A 19,019-nucleotide genomic window follows, 5' to 3' on the forward strand; every position below is an offset into this window, starting at 1 on the left:
CATAGAGAAATTTGCAAAGAGTAACTCCTTTAACCACCAGTCCCTCAGGAAGTGGTCAGCACATCGTGTCCTCAAGACCCTGAAGGAAAAGGAGAGGGTGGATCCTGTTGCATGGTTCCCAGAGCAAACTTCCAAAATCATTTGGCAGATTGCCTCATCACCAGAACTTTCTAATGAGTACCAAGACCTTGCTTGGCCAGTAGTGAGAAGAGCTCTGCTTGGGATAACCTTCATGTATGCCCAGTCAATCTCTGACAATGCATGGGGTCCCAGCAGTAGCTGCGGGGGGTGTGAGACCATGACATATTTCCTGTTGGAATGTGCCTTTGTAATGGAAGTCTAGTGAAAGATGCAGTGGTTCCTGACAAGATTCATCCCAAGCACCTCTATGTTGCGGGACTGTGCACTCTATAGACTGTTCCCTGGGACGAACACCGAGACAAACATCCACTGCGCCCGGAGGATCATCAACTAAGTGAAAGACACTCTTTGGTCTTCCTGACCGAGTATTGCAGACTGGCGCGTTCTAAGATCCAGGGCTATATGTTAAGTGATGCATTAAAGCTTGGATAGTGTCAAAGTCCAATGTTTTGTTTATTTATTTGATATACAACTGTACAAAACTGAACTGCTTTTGTGACTATATATTTTATATATATATATATATATATATATATAATATATCCAAAGAGACTTGTTGTTATGAATAAAGTATACTTTAGAATTTTTAAAAAAACGTTATAGATAGTAGAGAGGAGTTTTCACTCCATCAACAGAGAGATTAGAACAGCAAAAACATATAAGGAAAATAACATCATAAAAAAGCATTCAAGAAACAAATAACTTAGGAAGGTGGGGAGAGGGAGGGTTGGGTGAGTGCGAAGCAATTGTGAAACAATATCATTATGACCTTGAGAGACTAAATAATCACAGCTTCACAATCTAATGATCAGCCGAAAGAACAAGGGAATAATGACAGAGAAAAATGATTAGGCAAGGGGTCATGTCCTGTAGAACCTTAAGAAATGCAAATAAGCTTCTTTTAATAACTTGATAAAGCTGTACGAGTGATTGAATTTCATTCCTATCAATGAAACTTTAATAGGTGCTATCTAATCTAGTAAAGAGTATAGAATGCATTTAAAATATTGACTAAAAAAGTCTATGCTGGTATCAAACTTCTGTTTTAAACTATCCTACAGCGCGCAAGTGGAAGAAGCTGTAAATGACAGCTGTTAGAGAGATACTGTTGTTTGACCTTTCAAAGTTGAGGGAGAAGGAAGCTGTTCCTGAAATTGTCAGCTATCTCACAGACTTGTACCAGAATCATAAAATCCCTACAATGTGGATGCAGGCCATTCAACCCATCATGTCCACACCTAACATCTGAAGAGTAACCCACCCACTCCCTGTATTTCACATATCTAATCCACTTACTCTGCACATCCCTAGATTCTATGGGCAATTTCAAATATGGGTAATCCACCCTAACCTGCGTGTTTTTGGACTGTGGGAGGAAACTCACACAGACATGCGGAGAGTGTGCAAGGTCCACGCGGATAGTTACCTGAGGACGGTATTAAACCCAGGTCCCTAATGCTATGAGGCAATAAGCTAACCACTGAGCCACTGTGCCACACTGAGTGATGTTAATATTGGTGTATTAATATTAGGTGTAACTATGTCTAACTTTATAAGTAACTTTATATTGGAGCTGATCCTACTAACTTTATAATGTTTGGTAGAAATTACCACCTTTTCTAATCTTCTGTACCAAGGCTAGCAAGAAACATAAATTACACAGCAGAATTTGAAAAATCATTTGTAATATGCAAACATACAATGGAGCTAACAAATGTCTGGGAAGAGACATAATAGTCAGCATTGGAATGTAGCCAATGAGACATATTGCAACAGCCCAAGGAGAGCCCAAGAGTATCTGGCCAATATCACAAGATGATAGGAGGAAGTAAGATGGACCGTGAAGTTGTCTATCATTGGCCACATATTCACAGGACTGGTTGGGTAGGTCAGAGAAGGGTGATGTCAATGTTGCATGTCACCATTATAACGCAGTATGTAAAAATATCCTGTACTTTATTGGGAAATGTAGAGTTTCCAAGAGACCTCTTCCATGCTGCGTTGATAAGGTTCTCTGAAGAATGATTGATTTGAGTTGCTGAACACTGGACTCAAGACTGCTTCTAAAATCCCTCTTCAACACTCCCATCATCAATAACTGTGTAGACTCCCAGTTTGGTCCAAAATCAAGGCTACTACTTTTGTGTTTATCTGAAGCTAAAGATGGCAATTGTATTATCCATCTCAGTGTCTCTCAGTAATATCTATTAGAACCGATGCCAGTTTGCAGCTAGTTAAATTCATTCCAAGTGATACTAAGAAACAACTGAAGAGGACATTGCTGTTACAACATTTCATAATGTTACTGGCGACCAGGACTGCCAAATCAGATCTGCCTTTGGCTAAGCTTTCCAAGTACAGCTGCAATATAGACATAGCCCTGTCAATTAGAAGAGTGCTCAGGTTTTACTTTCCAAAAAAAAAGATCAATGCAACCTAGCCAATCAGTGTCATTGTAGTCCAAATAAGAAGAGAGATGGAAATGTTCTTCCATGGCATTGTCATTGGACATTCGCGCAGCAATATTCAGTGCAACTCAGTTGGATTTTGAAATCCAATCTCCCCTGATCTCATTGCGACTTTGAAACAAACACTGGCAAAAGATCTGAATTTCAGATTTGACTTGAGAGCATTAGCTTCTCAAGACAACTTGACTGAGTACGGCATCAAGAAGCTCTGAAAATAAAACTGGAAGCGATGGGAATCATGGGGAGACATCTCTGGTGGTTAACAAACACAAGGATTCTTAGAGGTCATCTTCTTAGCCTCAGGAGTCACTGCACGAGTTCATCAGGGTATTGACCTTGGATGAATGAACTTCCACTGCTTCATCAATGATATTTAATCAATGTTCAGTATCATTCACACCTTTGATGATAAAGTAGTTCTTGTCCACATACAAGAAGATTTTGTCAACATTCTGGGTTAAGTTCACAAGTAGTAATTGACATTCATGATATCCAAGTTCCAGTCAATGGCCAGAGAGAAAGCAACCATCATTCCTTGATGTCAATGAAATTCCCATTGCTGAATTGGTGGACTATCAACAGATTGACATTTTCAATTAACCTAATGAAGAGGTTAAGCCGGGCAAACCGTGCATCACAAAAGTCACATTCAGTTTCGGACTTGGAATGTCTTGTTGCAGCTGTACAGCACATTGTCACAGCCACTGCCAGTTTTTGTCTTCCAGCTAAACGTCAAAGAGTGCAGAAAAGATTTTCAATGATGTTGCCAGGATTGGAGGTTTTGTGCTATAGAGAAAGGTTGAATAGTCTGGGACTATTTTCCATGGAGCGTTGGAGGCTGAGGATGACCTTACAGAGGATCATAACATCATGAAGGGCATGGATAGGTTGAATAGCCAAGGTCTTTTCCTCAGGGTGGGGAGTCCCAACCTAGTGGGCATAGGTTTAAAGTGAGAGGGAGAAAAATAAACAGGGCCTAAGGGGCAAGTTTTTCAAGCAGAGGATGGTGTGTGTATGGAAAGAGCTTCCAGAGGAAGTGATGGAGGTAGTTACAATTACAACATTTAAAAGACAATTGGATATGTATATGACTGGGAAGGGTTTAGAGGAATATGGGCCAAATACTGTCAAATGGGACTACATTAATTTAGGATACCTGATTGGCATGGATGAGTTGGGCATGAAGGGCCTATTCCTTTGCTGTACATCATGTGACTCAAAGTCAGCCACAGAGTTGGAATCTGTGGTGAACACCTCTCCTCCTGTCTTGTCAGTGGCTGTTGACTATCAAGATAGCACCAGTCAGATCTATTATGGGATTTTCTCTATTTGCCTGGATTTTTGCAACTCAAACTTCACATCAGTATTTATACACATCTCTTGACTTATATCCCATACATAATTTCATAGTTACTCCCTTTCCCAGTTCGAGCAGTGTAAACCATCTGCAATATGCACTGTAGTGACATAACAAAGCTTCTTTGACAGCACCTTCCAGAAACTCAAATTTAACAGCCACAACTACAAAGGCATTAGATGCATGGGAACACCACAATTTCCAAATTGGCTCCAAGTCACACACCACTCTGCCTTAGAAGTAGGTCACCATTTCTCAATAACTCTTTGTCAAAATGCTGATCACTGTTTGGACCACTCTGCCATTGTGTCTACACATCAATGACTATTCCATTTATAGATGGCAGTTTAATATCATTCTCTTAACATCATAACATCAGCAGTACAATCAGGGGTTTGGAATACATGCTGGCCTCGTGGGCGGCATCGACTACTGAAGACTAAAAGGATATGGTTAATAAGTGACCTACTCCATAAGTGCACAGTTGGCCAATGTGCTTTGATTTCATTCAATAGAATATTTATCAATCTTATATATATTCTGAACAATTGATATATAATAATTTGATGCAGATGAGAACTAACCGACCAAACGCTGAACATCAATAGACTTCTTATCCTCATTCTTGAATTGATGACTCTAAGGAATATGGTTAGACACTTAGATGTCTCTAAAACCTGAATAATTTTGTATAATCTACATTATCAGGTCCCACTGATTGGTTTGAAAACTTCTTTTTAGCTGGTCATTTGCTATGTAACTTATTAAAGTTCAGGAAATGCCAACTTAGGTTTTGTAATCTCTTTTGAAATCAATATCTTTGAATTTAGGTAAAACTACCATAAATCGAGGCTGCATTATCTGCAAGGCCAGTATATTCTTTGTACATTGTCCTGATGGATTGCAGTCACATCTCTTGTGATCTAACACCCCAGAAATTAGATATTGTTTAAATATCACATGCACCGTGTGGTATTCGATTCTTATTGCCATCAAAGGTGTATTTCCAAAGACCTTGAAATATTCATTCGAAAACTGTGTTTGTGGCATTTTAATTCTCTCATAACCATTTATGTTTCTAAATTTCCACCATGGAGACAGAAATGGAATGAATTATCATCTGCTTGCATTGCAAATCACCCCAATCTTCACTGACCCAAACACGTTCAGCTGCTTCATCGATGACTTTCTCTCTGTTATAAAGTCAGAAGTTGGGATGTTCATTGAAGGTTGCACAATGTTCAGCACTAAAAATGACCCTTCAGATATTGAAGCAGTCCATGTTCAAATCATATGGAAAGACCTGAACAAAATATCCAGGCTTGGGCTGAAAAAGGGCAAGTAACATTCGCATGAGACAAATGCCAAGCAATGATCATAGCCGCCAAAAGACATATAACCATTGGCCCTGGACAGTCATGTGTCACTGTCGCTGAGTCAACCACTATCAATAACCTGGGATTTAACATTGATCTGAAACTGAACTAGACTAGCTTTATAAATGCTGTGGCTATTTGAGCAATTCAGTGGCTCGGCATACTGCAACGATTAATTCATCTCATAACTCCTGAAAGCCTGCCTTGCCATCGACAATGTACAAGTCAGGAGTGTGATTGAATATCCCCCACTTGCCTAGATGGGTGCAGCTCCATCTCAAGCTCCAAGACTCAAGAAGCTTGACACTGTCCAGGACAAAGCAGCCCTCTTGATTGGCACCACATCCACAAACATCCACTCCTTCCCCACTGATGCTCAGTAGCAGCAGTGTATGCTATCTGCAAGATGCACTGGAGAAATTCACCAAAGATCCTTAGACAGCACTTTCCAAACCCACAACCACCTCATCTAGAAGGACTAGGGCAACAGATACATAGGAATACCATCAACTTCAAATTCCCCTCCAAGCAACTCACCACCCTGACTTGGAAATATACAGTTGTTACTAGGTGTCACTCAATCGAAATCCTGAAATTCCCTTCCTGATGGCATTGTAGGTCAACCTACAGCAGGTGGACTGCAGCAGTTTGAGAAGACAGCTCACCACCCCCCCCCCACCCTTCTCAAGGGGCAACTAGTGTCAGGGTAATAAATGCTGACACAGCCATTGACAACTATGTTCCATAAGTGAATCTAACAATAAAACCTCATAGTCTGGGCCATTAACATAAAAGTTTTGCATCTCATTTTAATGGTATTTTTAATGTTACACTGCTTAAATTGAAGGTGATTTTTGTGGCCTCTGACTGGATTTTATTTTGAATCCTTCACCATAAGTTTGTGTTTTCAAGCCCAAGTACAAAGCTAGAGTGCAAAAATGCAAAGCTAGCAGTAGTGCTGGTGGCCAACCCTGTGATAAGTTCAGTCACATTAAGTAGATGCCCCATTGTGTCTTACCGCCAGGATTGAATGATCCAATAACATTGAAAAAGATCTATAGAAAAGTTGTCGTGAACATATTTCTACCTCATAAAACATTATTTCAGAAGCCGATGAACAGTCTATTGTTTGCAGTAGCTTGCTGTGTGTAATTTGGCAATTACATTTCCCAAAGTGCATATTTCAAAAGCATATTATTTTTTGTAAAACACATTCAGTGCTCTGGTCATGGATGCCAGTTAGTTTTTTCAATTAGATCTTTCTACCTGTTCTCCCCGATATTAGTTCAGCAAATGTTCTATCCAAATCACTTTATTTTCTGAATTCATGGGCTGTGCTGTTGGCTATCAGTCTCATTTAGCTTTAATTTGTCAAACGCTTACTGTCAGCCCATATACCCACAACCAGACTATGCACTACTTCAGCTTTGTCTTCAAGAAACATGTTCAGCTTTTGCAGATATGATAAGTGCTCTAAAACTCTTCGTGACTTTCTGTTATAATTTAAGGAATTAAGGGCTACAGGGAGAGTGTGGGTAAGTCAAATTGAAACGCCCATTAGCCATGGTTAAATGGTAGAGTGGACATGGTGGGCTGAATGGATTTGCTTCCACTCCTATGTCTTATGATCTTATACACCAAAAATGGCTAATGTGTTTGAACTTGAAGGAACTGTTCACAGGTAAGGAGTTTTGGAAGATCATATTTAAGCAGTTGGAACAGAAGATATTATAAGCAGCACATGTACTAAAAATGCTCACCTCCAGAAACACAAATAGAAATGAAGAAAATGCTGAGTATAACCTTCATCTTCACGTTGTTCATTGTGTCTTCTTACAGTGCAGTTACATACACCTGTTCTCAAAGTCCTGTGTCTTATCAGTCAATATGTATTCGCAAGGAAATACAATGCCTCAAATAGTTTGACCAGTTCAGAGTTCAGAACAAGGTGACATGATGCCATGCATCAGTGGCATTCTGCCAGACTTTATCAGTCCCACATCATACATACGTCAATTGCTTCAAAATAACTGCATCAGTTACCAACTGTATCAGCTCTTTATTGTGTAAGTGACAAAGTCTAATAGCTAGAATATAGAAACGTAGAAGGTTGGAGCAGAAGTACACCATTCGGCCCTTTGAGCCTGCCCTGCCCCTTCAATATGATCATGACTGATCATCCAGCACAATTCCCTTATCCCATCTTCTCCGTATCCCTTGATACCTTTAGTTGCAACTGCTATATTTATGTCCTTCTTGAAAACATAATATTTTGACCTTAACCACTTCCTGTGCTGATGAATTCCGCAGACTCACCATTCTCTAGGTGAAGAAATATCTCTTCATGTCAGTCCTGAAAGGTTTATCCAGAAACTATGATGACTGGGGGAGTTTGGAATCCCCATCAGCGGCAATGTTTTTCCTGTATCGAACCTGCCCAATTCTGTTAGAATTTTAGAGGTTTCTATGAGATTTTCCCCTCATTCCCCTAAACTCGAGTGAATACAATACTCCTGATCAACGCTACTAGTTATAACCTCATAGAATTCCAGTCAATTTGTCAAACACGATTTCCCATTTGTAAATCCATTCTGACCGTGTCTGATTTTGCCACAGGATAAATGTGGATTTCAACAGCTTCCTCATTTCCTCTCCCCTAACATAAACCCAGTCCCAAGCCTCTAACTCGGCACCGCCCTCTAGACCTGTCCATCACTCCCTCCCTGACATATCACCTTCTCCATCACCTTCATCCACCTATCACTTTCTCAGCTACCTTCCCCCCATCCCCACCCCTGTCCCATTTACCTCTCAGCCCACCTGCTCACAAGCCTCATTCCTGATGAATGGCTAATGCCCGAAACGTCATTTTTCCTGCTCCTGTGATACTGCCTGACCTACTGTGCTTTCCCAGCAACACAGTCTCAAAACATTCATTTATCCCAACTCTCTGCATTGTATTGGTTAACCAGCCCTCTATCCATGCCAGTACATTCCCCACATCTCTATCCATTCTTATCTTATGGATGAATCTTTCATGAGGCATTGTATCGAATGCCTTCTGGAAATCCAAGCATACAACACCCAGCTGTTCCCCTCCATGCACTGCGCTTGTTACATTCTCAAAGAACTCCAGTAAGTTTATCAAACACGACCTCCCCTTCCTGAATCCATGCTGCTTCTGCTTGGTGGAACCCTTTCCATCCAGATGTCTCACTATTTCTTCTTTAATGATAGCCTTCAGCATTTTCCTGACTACAAATGTTAAGCTAACTGTCATATAATTACCCTCCTTTTGCCTACACCCTTTTTTTAAGCAGCGGTGTTACATTCATTGTTTTCCAGTCCACCAGGGCCAGTGAATTTTGGTAACTTATGACTAACAAATCTACCGTAATTTCCGCTATTTCATTCAGTACTCTGGATGCATTCCATTTGGACCAGAAGACTTATTTACCTTTAGAACCTCAAGTTTGCTCAACACTACACATTTAGTGATAACAATTGAATAACAATTCTCATCCTGCAAAGGGTCTTTGTCCACTTTAGCCACCCTGTTCCATTTTATATATTTATAAACTATTTTCCTACTTTTTTTATAGCCTGTACTAGTTTGCATTCATACTTTATCTTTCCTTTCTTTATTGCTTGTTTCATGGATTCTTTGTTACTTTTTAAAATTTCCCAATCTGACTGTTTGCCACTACTTTTGGCTACATTGTAGACCTGAGCTTTTGACTGGATGTCTTTCTTTATTCCTTGATTATACAAGGCTGGCTCTTCCTACCCTTGCTATCCATGTTTTTGTCCTCTAATATCTTCCCTAAAACTTCCTCCAATTATCTTAAAATTATGCTCCCTCATGATAGACATTTTATCCATGGGAAAAAGTTTCTGGCTATCCACTTCATCACAGTCTCTCTGCTCATTGCATCTACCTTTACACCAAATGCTGCATCTTCGAGCAATTCAGCCAGGCTCCCTATATCAGCACTTTCCAAACCTACCATAAGCAAGTACAGGGTAATAGACACATAGAAACACTACCATCTCTATGTTCCCTCCAAGTGACTGACCATCTTGAGTTTGAAACACATAACCGTTCCTTCAGTTTTGCTGTCAGGAAATCCTGGAATTCTCTCCCTAATGCCATTGTGAATGACCCTAGACCTAATGGCTTGAAATAGTTCAAGAAATAAACACACCACCACCTCCTCAAGCATAGCTAGGGATGAGGAGAGGAAATGGCCCACATAATTTCCTCAGAACCAGAGTTCAAATCCTGCCATGATGGAATTTGAAATCAATTTTAAAAATCTAAAATGAGGAGTCTAATGATAACCATGAACTAGTGGTTGGAAAAACCTCATTTGTTCATGAATTTCCATTTGGAAAGAAAACAGGGATGCTTATCCAATCTGACCGATGCAATACTCTCGACCCACAGCAAGGTGATTGGCTGTTAACTGCCCTCTGGGTAATTAGGGATGGGCAACAAATACTGCCCTAGCCAGTGATGCCCTCATCCCTTAAGCCAATAAAACATAAACAAGAAATGTGAGCTTGGTCAGCTCTGCCCACATCCTGTGAATGAGGAGATAAAAATAATTACAAAAGAGAGGTAAGATACCATGGCACAAATATTTTATATTTTTCAAACTGAATATACCTGGAAATGGTTCACAGCATTGCAAAGAATGGAAGTGCTGCTCAAAGATTTGAATGGTTTGTGCTATACTGTTCTTTGTAAAAATATTGCTCTCATCTTGGGCTGGTCCACGTATCACAGTGAAGACATGAGGGGAGAATGCTTGCCACTCACTGATCAAAATAGTGCGCTGCTTGTGGTCCCACACTAGCCGAAACACATATTTATGTGAACTGTACTAGACAAAACAAGATGATTTATTCTTTTCTTGCATCCAGTTGTAGGAAGATTGCGTTACTGGCTGGGGCAGCATTTGTGTCCTATTTCTCATTTCCCTTAAGACAGGTGAGCTACCTTTTTCAGCCATTCTAGTCCAAGTGTTGCACAATGTCTATTCTTCAATTCCAACTCCAAGTAGAAGTTAGCACAAACAGTGGGAAGTCAGTTTAACTTTGGAATCAGATGGAGATAAGGAAATACAGTAAACTAAGGAGTCATATGGCAGTCCTTGACATGCATTGAGGCTACCTGTAGCACTGTAACAGTTTGACATTTTTGTGGGTCTTAACCACTCAAGTGAAATGAAGGCAAGTCAATCATTGGTCACTGTCAACTTAGACAATAGACAATAGGTGCAGGAGTAGGCCATTCAGCCCTTTGAGCCTGCACCGCCATTCAATATGATCATGGCTGACCATTCCTAATCCTGATGAAGGCCCGAAACGTCGATTTTGCTGCTCGTCGGATGCTGCCTGAACTGCTGTGCTCTTCCAGCACCACTGATCCAGAATCTGGTTTCCAGCATCTGCAGTCATTGTTTTTACCTCATTCCTAATCAATATCCTGTTCTTGCCTTATCTCCATAACCCTTGATTCCACTATCTTTGAGAGCTCTATCCAACTCTTTCTTAAATGAATCCAGAGACTGGGCCTCCACTGCCCTCTGGGGCAGAGCATTCCACACAGCCACCATTCTCTGGGTGAAGGAGTTTCTCCTCATCTCTGTCCTAAATGGTCTACCCCGTATTTTTAAGCTGTGTCCTCTGGTTCGGCACTCACCCATCAGCGGAAACATGTTTCCTGCTGCCAGAGTGTCCAATCCTTTCATAATCTTATACGTCTCAATCAGATCCCCTCTCATTCTTCTAAACTCAAGGGTATACAAGCCAGTCGCTTCAGTATTTCAGTGTAAGGTAATCCCGCCATTTCAGGAATTGACCTCGTGAAACTACACTGCACTCCCTCAATAGCTAGAATGTCTTTCCTCAAATTTGGAGACCAGAATTGCACACAGTACTCCAGGTGTGGTCTCACCATGGCCCTGTACAGCTGCAGAAGCACCTCTTTGCTTCTATACTCAATTCCTCTTGTTATGAAGGCCAGCATGCTATTAGCCTTCTTCACTACCTGCTGTACCTACATGCTTGCCTTCATTTACTGGTGTACAAGAACACCCAGATCTCTCTGTACTGCCCCTTTACCTAAATTGATTCCATTGAGGTAGTAATCTGCCTTCCTGTTCTTGCCACCAAAGTGGATAACCATACATTTATGCACATTAAACTGCATCTGCCATGCATCTGCCCACTCACCCAACTTGTCCAGGTCACTCTGTAATCTCCTAACATCCTCATCACTTTTCACCCTGCCACCCAGCTTTGTATCATCAGCAAATTTGCTAATGTTATTGCTGATACCATCTTCTATATCATTCACATATATTGTAAAAAGCTGCGGTCCCAGCACGGATCCCTGCGGTACCCCACTGGTCACTGCCTGCCATTCTGAAATGGAGCCGTTTATCACTGCCCTTTGTTTCCTATTAGCCAACCAATTTTCAATCCAATCTAGTGCTTTGCCCCCCATACCATGCACCCTAATTTTACTCACTAACCTCCTGTGTGGGACTTTATCAAAGCTTTCTGAAAGTCCAGGTACACTACATCTACTGGATCTCCCTCGTCCAACTTCAGAGTCACATCCTCAAAAAATTCAAGAAGATTAGTCAAGCGTGATTTCCCCTTCATAAATCCATGCTGACTCTGTCCTATCCTGTTACTACTATTCAGATGTGCTGTAATTTCATCCTTTATAATAGACTCCAGCATCTTTCCCACCACTGAGGTCAGACTAACTGGTCTATAATTTCCTGCTTTCTCTCTCCCACCTTTCTTAAAAGTGGTATAACATTAGCCACCCTCCAATCCTCAGGAACCGACCCCGAATTTATTAAACTCTGGAAAATGATCACCAATACATCCACGATTTCCCGAGCCACCTCCTTCAGTACCCTGGGATGCAAACCATCAGGCCCCGGAGACTTATCAACCTTCAGACCTAACAGTCTCTCCAACACCAAATCCTGGCAAATATAAATTCCCTTAAGTTCAGGTCCTTCAGCCACTGTTACCTCAGGGAGATTGCTTGTGTCTTCCCCAGTGAACACAGATCTGAAGTACCCATTTAATTCCTCTGCCATTTCGTTGTTCCCAATAATATATTCCCCTGTTTCTGTCTTCAAGGGCCCAATTTTTGTCCTAACCATTTTTTTGCCTTGCACATACCTAAAAAAGCTTTTACTATCCTCCTTTATATTCTTGGTCAGTTTACCTTCGTACCTCATTTTTCCTCTGCGTATTTCCTTCTTAGTAATCCTCTGTTGCTCTTTAAAAGCTTCCCAGTCCTCAGTTTTCCCACTTATCTTAGCTATGTTATACTTTTTCTCTTTTAACTTTATATGTTTCTTTACTTCCCTTGTCAGCCACGGCTGCTCATGCCTCCTCCTGGGATCTTTCTTTCTTTTAGGCATGAACTGATCCTGCAACTTCTGCATTATACACAGAAATATCCGCCATTGTTCCTCCACGGTCATCCCTGCTGAGGTATTGCACCATTGAACTTTGGCCAGCTCCTCCCTCATAGCTCCATAGTTCCCTTTATTCAACAGAAGTACTGTCACTTCCGACTGTACCCTCTCCCTCTCAAATTGCAGATTGAAGCTTAATGTATTATGGTCACTACTTCCCAATGGCTCCTTCACTTCGAGGTCTCTGACCAATTCTAGTTCATTACACAATACCAGATCCAGAATTGCCTTCTCCCTGGTCGGCTCCAGCACCAGCTGCTCTAAGAATCCATCTCTGAGGCACTCCACAAAGTCTCTTTCTTGAGGCCCAATACCATCCTGATTCTCCCAGTCTACCTGCATGTTAAAATCCCCCATTAAAACTTCACTATTAACCTTTATCAGGTATGCACTTCTGTTGAGAGGCCTACATTCCCTTTTAGCATTTGGCTTATTCTGTGTGATTCTCATTTTCCCAGACATTCGTAATCCCATGATGTCGGCTATCCAGAACATACATCAAAGCAATTCTTTTCTTCACAGGTGGGAATTAGCTCAATGTGATTTGAAAAAAATAATGCCATCCCATAATCATTGTTCAAACTTTGTGCAAAAGTCTAAAAAGGCACATGGTTGCATCTAGAGCCATAAAGCAGCTCGGTATCAGATCAAATCACTCAACACTCTTTAAAAATATTGTTGGTTGTCTCAGAGAAATGGGTGTGGAGTGTCCATTGAGCCATTTGCTGACATAGAGTCATACAGCATGGAATCAGATCCTTCGGCCCAACTTGCCAACCAAATTTCCCAAACTAATTTAGCCCCATTTCCCTCTAAACCTTTCCTATTCATGTACCTGTCCAAATGTCTTTTAAATTTTGTAATTATACCTGCAACTCCCATTTCCTCTGGCAGTTCATTCCATGTATAAACTCTGTGTGGAAAAAGTAATCCTCAGGTCACTTCTAAATCTTTCCCCTCACACCTTAAATTTATGAGCCATAGTTTTGAAGTCCCCTACCACAGGGAAAATACCTTTGCTAATCCCCTGATCTGTGCCAATCATGATTTTTATAAACCTCCATAAAACGCCACCCTTTAGTCTCCTCCACTCCAGGGAAAAAGTCCAAACCTATCCAGACTCTCATAACTTAAACCCATCAGTCCTGGTTACATCATTGTAAATCTTTTCTGCATCTTTTTCAATCTAACAGAATATTTTCTATAGCAGGATGACCAGAACTGGACCCAGTACTCCAAACATTGGCTCACCAATGTCCTGGGAAACCTCAACATGGCACCCGAACTCCTATACTCAATGGTCTGAGCAATGAAGACAAGTATGCTAAATGCCTCCTTCACTATCCTGTTTACCTGTGTTGCAATTTTCAAAAAGCTATATACCTGAACTCTGTTGTTTAACAACACTTTACGTGCCCGACTATTGAGTGTGCAAGTCTTGCTCTTGCTTGTCTTACCAAAATGCAGCACCTCACATTTATTGCAATAAACCTCAATTTGCTACTTCTCAGATCATTGGCCTAATTTATCAAGATCCCTTTCTAAACTCAGACAGTCTTCTTCACTGTCCACTGTGCCACCAATTTTTGTATCATCTGCAAACTTACTAACAATGCTTCCTAAATTCCCACCAAATCCTTTATATAAAAGACAATCAGTATTGGACCCAGCACCATTGTGCAACACCACTGGTCACAGGCCTACTGTCAAAAAACAGCCCTCTACCACCACCCTCTGTCTCCTACCATCAAGTCAATTTTATATCCAGTTGGCAAACTCCCTTTGAATCCCATGTGATGTAACTGTACTAACCAGTCTACCATGTGGAACCTTGTCAAGCGCTTTCGTAAAGGCCATGTCGACAATGTCAACTGCTCTGCCCTCATCTATCTTATTGGTCACATTCTTAAAAAAACTCAATCAACTGTGAGAGACATGATTTCCCTCACACAAAGCCATGGAGCCTATCCCTAATCAGCCCTTGCCTTTCCAAACAGATGTAAACCCTATAGGCTCACTGGTCTAGAGTTCCCCAGTTTCACTTGTTCAGTTTCACACTGTAAATCAGGGCTCTGGCTGGATATATGAACTTAGCAAAATTTATCAAATTTGCCTTGAAATGCACAACTACTTGCAATGAATGTGCTGGTCAATCTTTAGGTGTTTCAGAAAATGTCATCGCTGAGCTGATGTTGAATGCAATCAAGAATCAATAAGGATGTGAAGTAATAGATTCGTCAGGGCCTACTAGTCTGTGCCAGTCAAAAGCAAGCACCTAAATCCTTGTATCCTAAAACCGAGCACCTGACCCATAGTCTTGAATGCATTGGCATTGCAAATGCACTCCTAAATGCTTCTTCATGAGAGTATCTGTCTCTACCACTCTTACAGGCTATGGGTTACCACGCACTCTGGGTCACAAAAACAAGCTTTCGCTCAGCCCCTCCAAACTTACAGCCCCATTCTATAAATCTGTGCTCCAACTCCCCTCATCCAACAACCCCCAGTCACTGAGTCATTCAACAAGGGGAAACATTCATTCCTTTCTATCTTATCTATGTCCCTGATACTTTTATGTACCTGAATCAGGCCTCCACCCAGTCTCCTTTGCTCCAAGAACCATAAGCTCTTCAAGTCTCTCTTCTGATCTAAAGTTCTCTAGCCAAGGCAAATTCTGGCAAATCTCCAATGTTCCCATTCCAGTGCACTCGCAGCTCTCCTATCATGTAGATACCAGAACTGCACACAATACTCTAGCTGTAAACTCTATACACATAAACTATATGCATCAGCTAATAAAGACAAGTATCCCATATGCCTTCTTAACCACTTTATCTACCTGTCCTGATAGCGTAAGTGACGGTTGGACATCCATGTCCCTTGGTCTTTGATGCTTTCCAAGATCCCACCATTAATCATGTATTTATGTAGGTCACAAAACAACAAGGGTCACAAAATGGACCCCTGTGGAACTCCACTGTACACAGTATTCCAGTCACAAAAGCATTCTTTGACCATCAGCCTCTGCTTCCAGTCACTCCTCCAAATCTTCTTGGATGGACTGTTCCCTTTGCAGTCACTCTGACATGCAGGACCTTAAAAAATGCCTGACTGATATCCAAGTAAACCAAGTCAAATGCATTGCACTTTGGGATGGAATTGGATTCAAGACAAGGAAGGATCGTTGGAACATTAAATTTATAACCAAAAAGTATTAAACAACGTGAATTGTTACAAAGGTCACAAGCATATAGTAACAGAAGGAATAGAAGTATATAAAATTGCTGTCAAATAAAATGTTGTCTGAAAGGGAAGAATATGCAGGCAAAGTGCAAAGGCAATGCCATAGTGCAAATTGCTCTTTCTCTGAGTCATTGTGTAAACTATGAACGTTAATGCCTTGACATTCTCTGCGTCAGTCCAATAATGTCAAAGAGCATTGCATTCTTTGTTCAATACTTCAGCACTTTCACTCACTGTCAGTGGTGACGGCTTGCTCCTGGTTACTTTTTACTTTAACCAAGTGTACAATTGGAGTGAAGAGAACAAGTGAACCTCATAGAATATGCTTTCCCTGATTGGACCAGGATCACAGCCCCAATCAGGGAACCCTGGCTGATTGACATAAACAGGAGTATCAGGGGTTCTATTCACTCTGAGAGCTGGTTCTGTGCAAGCTGGATCAGTGTCAAATACTGTCTATGTGTAACGGTTTCCGAAACCTTTAGAGTCATGGAGGTTTACAGCACGGAAACAGGCCCTACTTGACCATGCTGCCCAGTTTACACAATTCATCTAACTCCACTTGCTTGCATTTGGTACATAACTCTCCATTCCTGTCTCATCCACCCATCTCTCCAAATGTTTCTTCAAAGATAACATTGTACTTGCCTACACCACCACCTCTGGCAGCCTGTTTCAGACACTCACCATCTGTGAGAGAAAAATTGCCCCCCTGGATCCTTGCAAATATTTCTCTCTCACCTTAACATAATGCCGTCTAGTTTTAGACTCCCCCTACAATGCTGAAGACCTGTTGGCTGCTTTGTTCTGCATGTTTTTTTCTTTTAGTTTAGGACTTTTAGTCCGACAGGTTTTTTTTCTTTCTCTACTTACTTCAGAGGGAGTTCGGTGGTGGAGGCAGTGGCGGAGAGAGCAGCAACTGCGGGCGTTTGACGATTGACTACACAGCGGCTGGTGTGCCTGGGTCAAATTTTGGCAATCAGCGGCATCGCAGCTTCATTGATGTCCCCGGACTGGTACCAGAATGGAATCTGCAGTGAAACATCTCACATGGCAATGGAGTCTGGCATCAGCTGAGGCCCAGCACCAGCCCAGATGTTGATAGCAGTCAGGTCAAGAGTGCCCCATGGAGGTCATCAGCAGCAGTCAGTGGAGAAGGCGGCTGGTGAACATAGGGTGCCCAGCATGGGTGAAAGCATGCCCAGTGTAGGCGAGATTGAGCCATCTTGGAGAAAGCTCAACTTGGAGCAGGCCCATGAATTCAGAAAGGGCTGCAATGTTTGACATTTTAACTTTATTTCGTTATGTTCCATTTTTATACCAAGACAACAATGGAGCTGCACTTAATCACTTTTTATTTATATTTCTACATTTGCACTGGGGAGACTGTGCTTTTTAAACAAAAACAGAAGTTGCTGAAAAAGCTCAGCAGGTCTGGCACCATTTGTGAGGAGAAATCAGAGTTAGCGTTTGGGGGTCCAGTGACCCTTCCTCAGAACCGTTACCTTTTAACTTATTTCTTTATGATTCTGCTTATGTAACTAAAAGTTATACCTTGGTACTTTGTACCTAGGATGGGGTGGTCTGAGGTGACATTGTACACTTTTCACTGCACTCAAAACCCATGAAAATAAAACCTAAACCTGAACCTCAATCTAAAGGGTGACTTGTTGATTGGAAACCGGCCTCTGAAGTTATTTAAGTAATGAAGAGAGTGGGATTAATGGTGCGACCATGCAAAAGCACCTACTAGCTGAAGCCCAACTGGACTACAAACAGGCACTACAATTAGATTGTCATTAGAAAATGCGACAAGTGGAGCAAATGAGTGACAGGGCATTCTGACGGAAGTGGCCATCCTTACCAGGCCATTTGAGCTTGAGGAACACCACTTGAGCGTGGGCTCACCAGGACATATCCTGAACAGAGAGACTCCAGGTCAGCTCACAGCAAAACCATAAAATAAAGTCAACCCTTGCCTAACGGTTACAGTTTTCTCAAGGATCCAAGCAGGTCAACCATTGTAGTTTCTGGCAGTATACGAACTTGAGACAGTGAAAGAGTCCCAAGAGACCTGAATTGAGTAAGGGAGCTCATAGCCTGGTATCCAGGGATGTGCACACCCTGGAAAGTCCACCTACACCTTTGGGACAGTTAGATTGCTTAGCAACATCTAAATAAGAACCAATCAAAATAAATGCCTGGTGAAGTGGTCACCTATTTCTAATAGAGAAGATGGCATGGATGTTTGAATACAGGATGGATGAATCAATGATTGCAGAAACAGTCTTTAACAAAATTCGAAAGAATCAGAATCAGAAACAAAGACAGAAATTGATGAAAAAGCTCAACAGGTCTGTCAGCATCTGTGAAGGTAAATCAAAATTAACATTTTGGATCCGGTGACCCCTGAAGAAGGGTCACTGGACCCGAAACTTTTCTTCTGATTTGTCTTCACAGACAATGCCAGACCTGCTGAGTATTTACAGCAATTTCTGTGTTTTGTTTCAGTCTTTAACAAAATTCACTCTGGATACCAACCCTTAAGATCGCATAAGATGTCGCCAAGGCTGAGAACTTATACTGGAAAACCTTTACAGATTAAGGATGCAAGTTCAGTTCCAGTCTCTTGTGAGAAGCAGCGGTTTCAGTTGCCAATAATTGTAGTAAAAGTCTTGGGTCCAAACTTTATGGGGTGAAATTGGTTGAGAGCCAAGGAGAATGATTCAACATTTTTCGATTAGAAAATAGCTGCCTGAGTGAAGTCTGAATTAAATACCTGGAAGTTTTTCATGAAAGTCTAGAGACTATCCAAAGAGGCAAGGCCACCTTAAATGTTGGTTAGATTCGATTTCCTACAGTATGGAAATAGGCCAATCGACCCAACAAATCCACACCAGCTATCTGAAGAGTAACCCAC

General features: G+C 41.4%; 1 protein-coding gene across 1 annotated transcript in view; it reads left to right on the top strand.

Annotated features, from left to right (window-relative positions):
• LOC148139307 (uncharacterized) overlaps positions 1-19,019 on the top strand; it is a 140,401-nt gene that overhangs the window by 98,581 nt on the left and 22,801 nt on the right. Inside the window, 1 exon segment of the mRNA XM_087980832.1 lies at positions 16,978-17,115. Within this exon segment, the coding sequence (XP_087836958.1) occupies positions 16,978-17,115 (138 nt within the window).

Source organism: Chiloscyllium plagiosum, unplaced genomic scaffold (genome assembly GCF_037043375.1).
Source record: "Chiloscyllium plagiosum isolate Xiang-an unplaced genomic scaffold, Cpla_swu_hap1 HiC_scaffold_38, whole genome shotgun sequence".
In the NCBI taxonomy this organism is placed as follows: Eukaryota; Metazoa; Chordata; class Chondrichthyes; order Orectolobiformes; family Hemiscylliidae; genus Chiloscyllium; species Chiloscyllium plagiosum.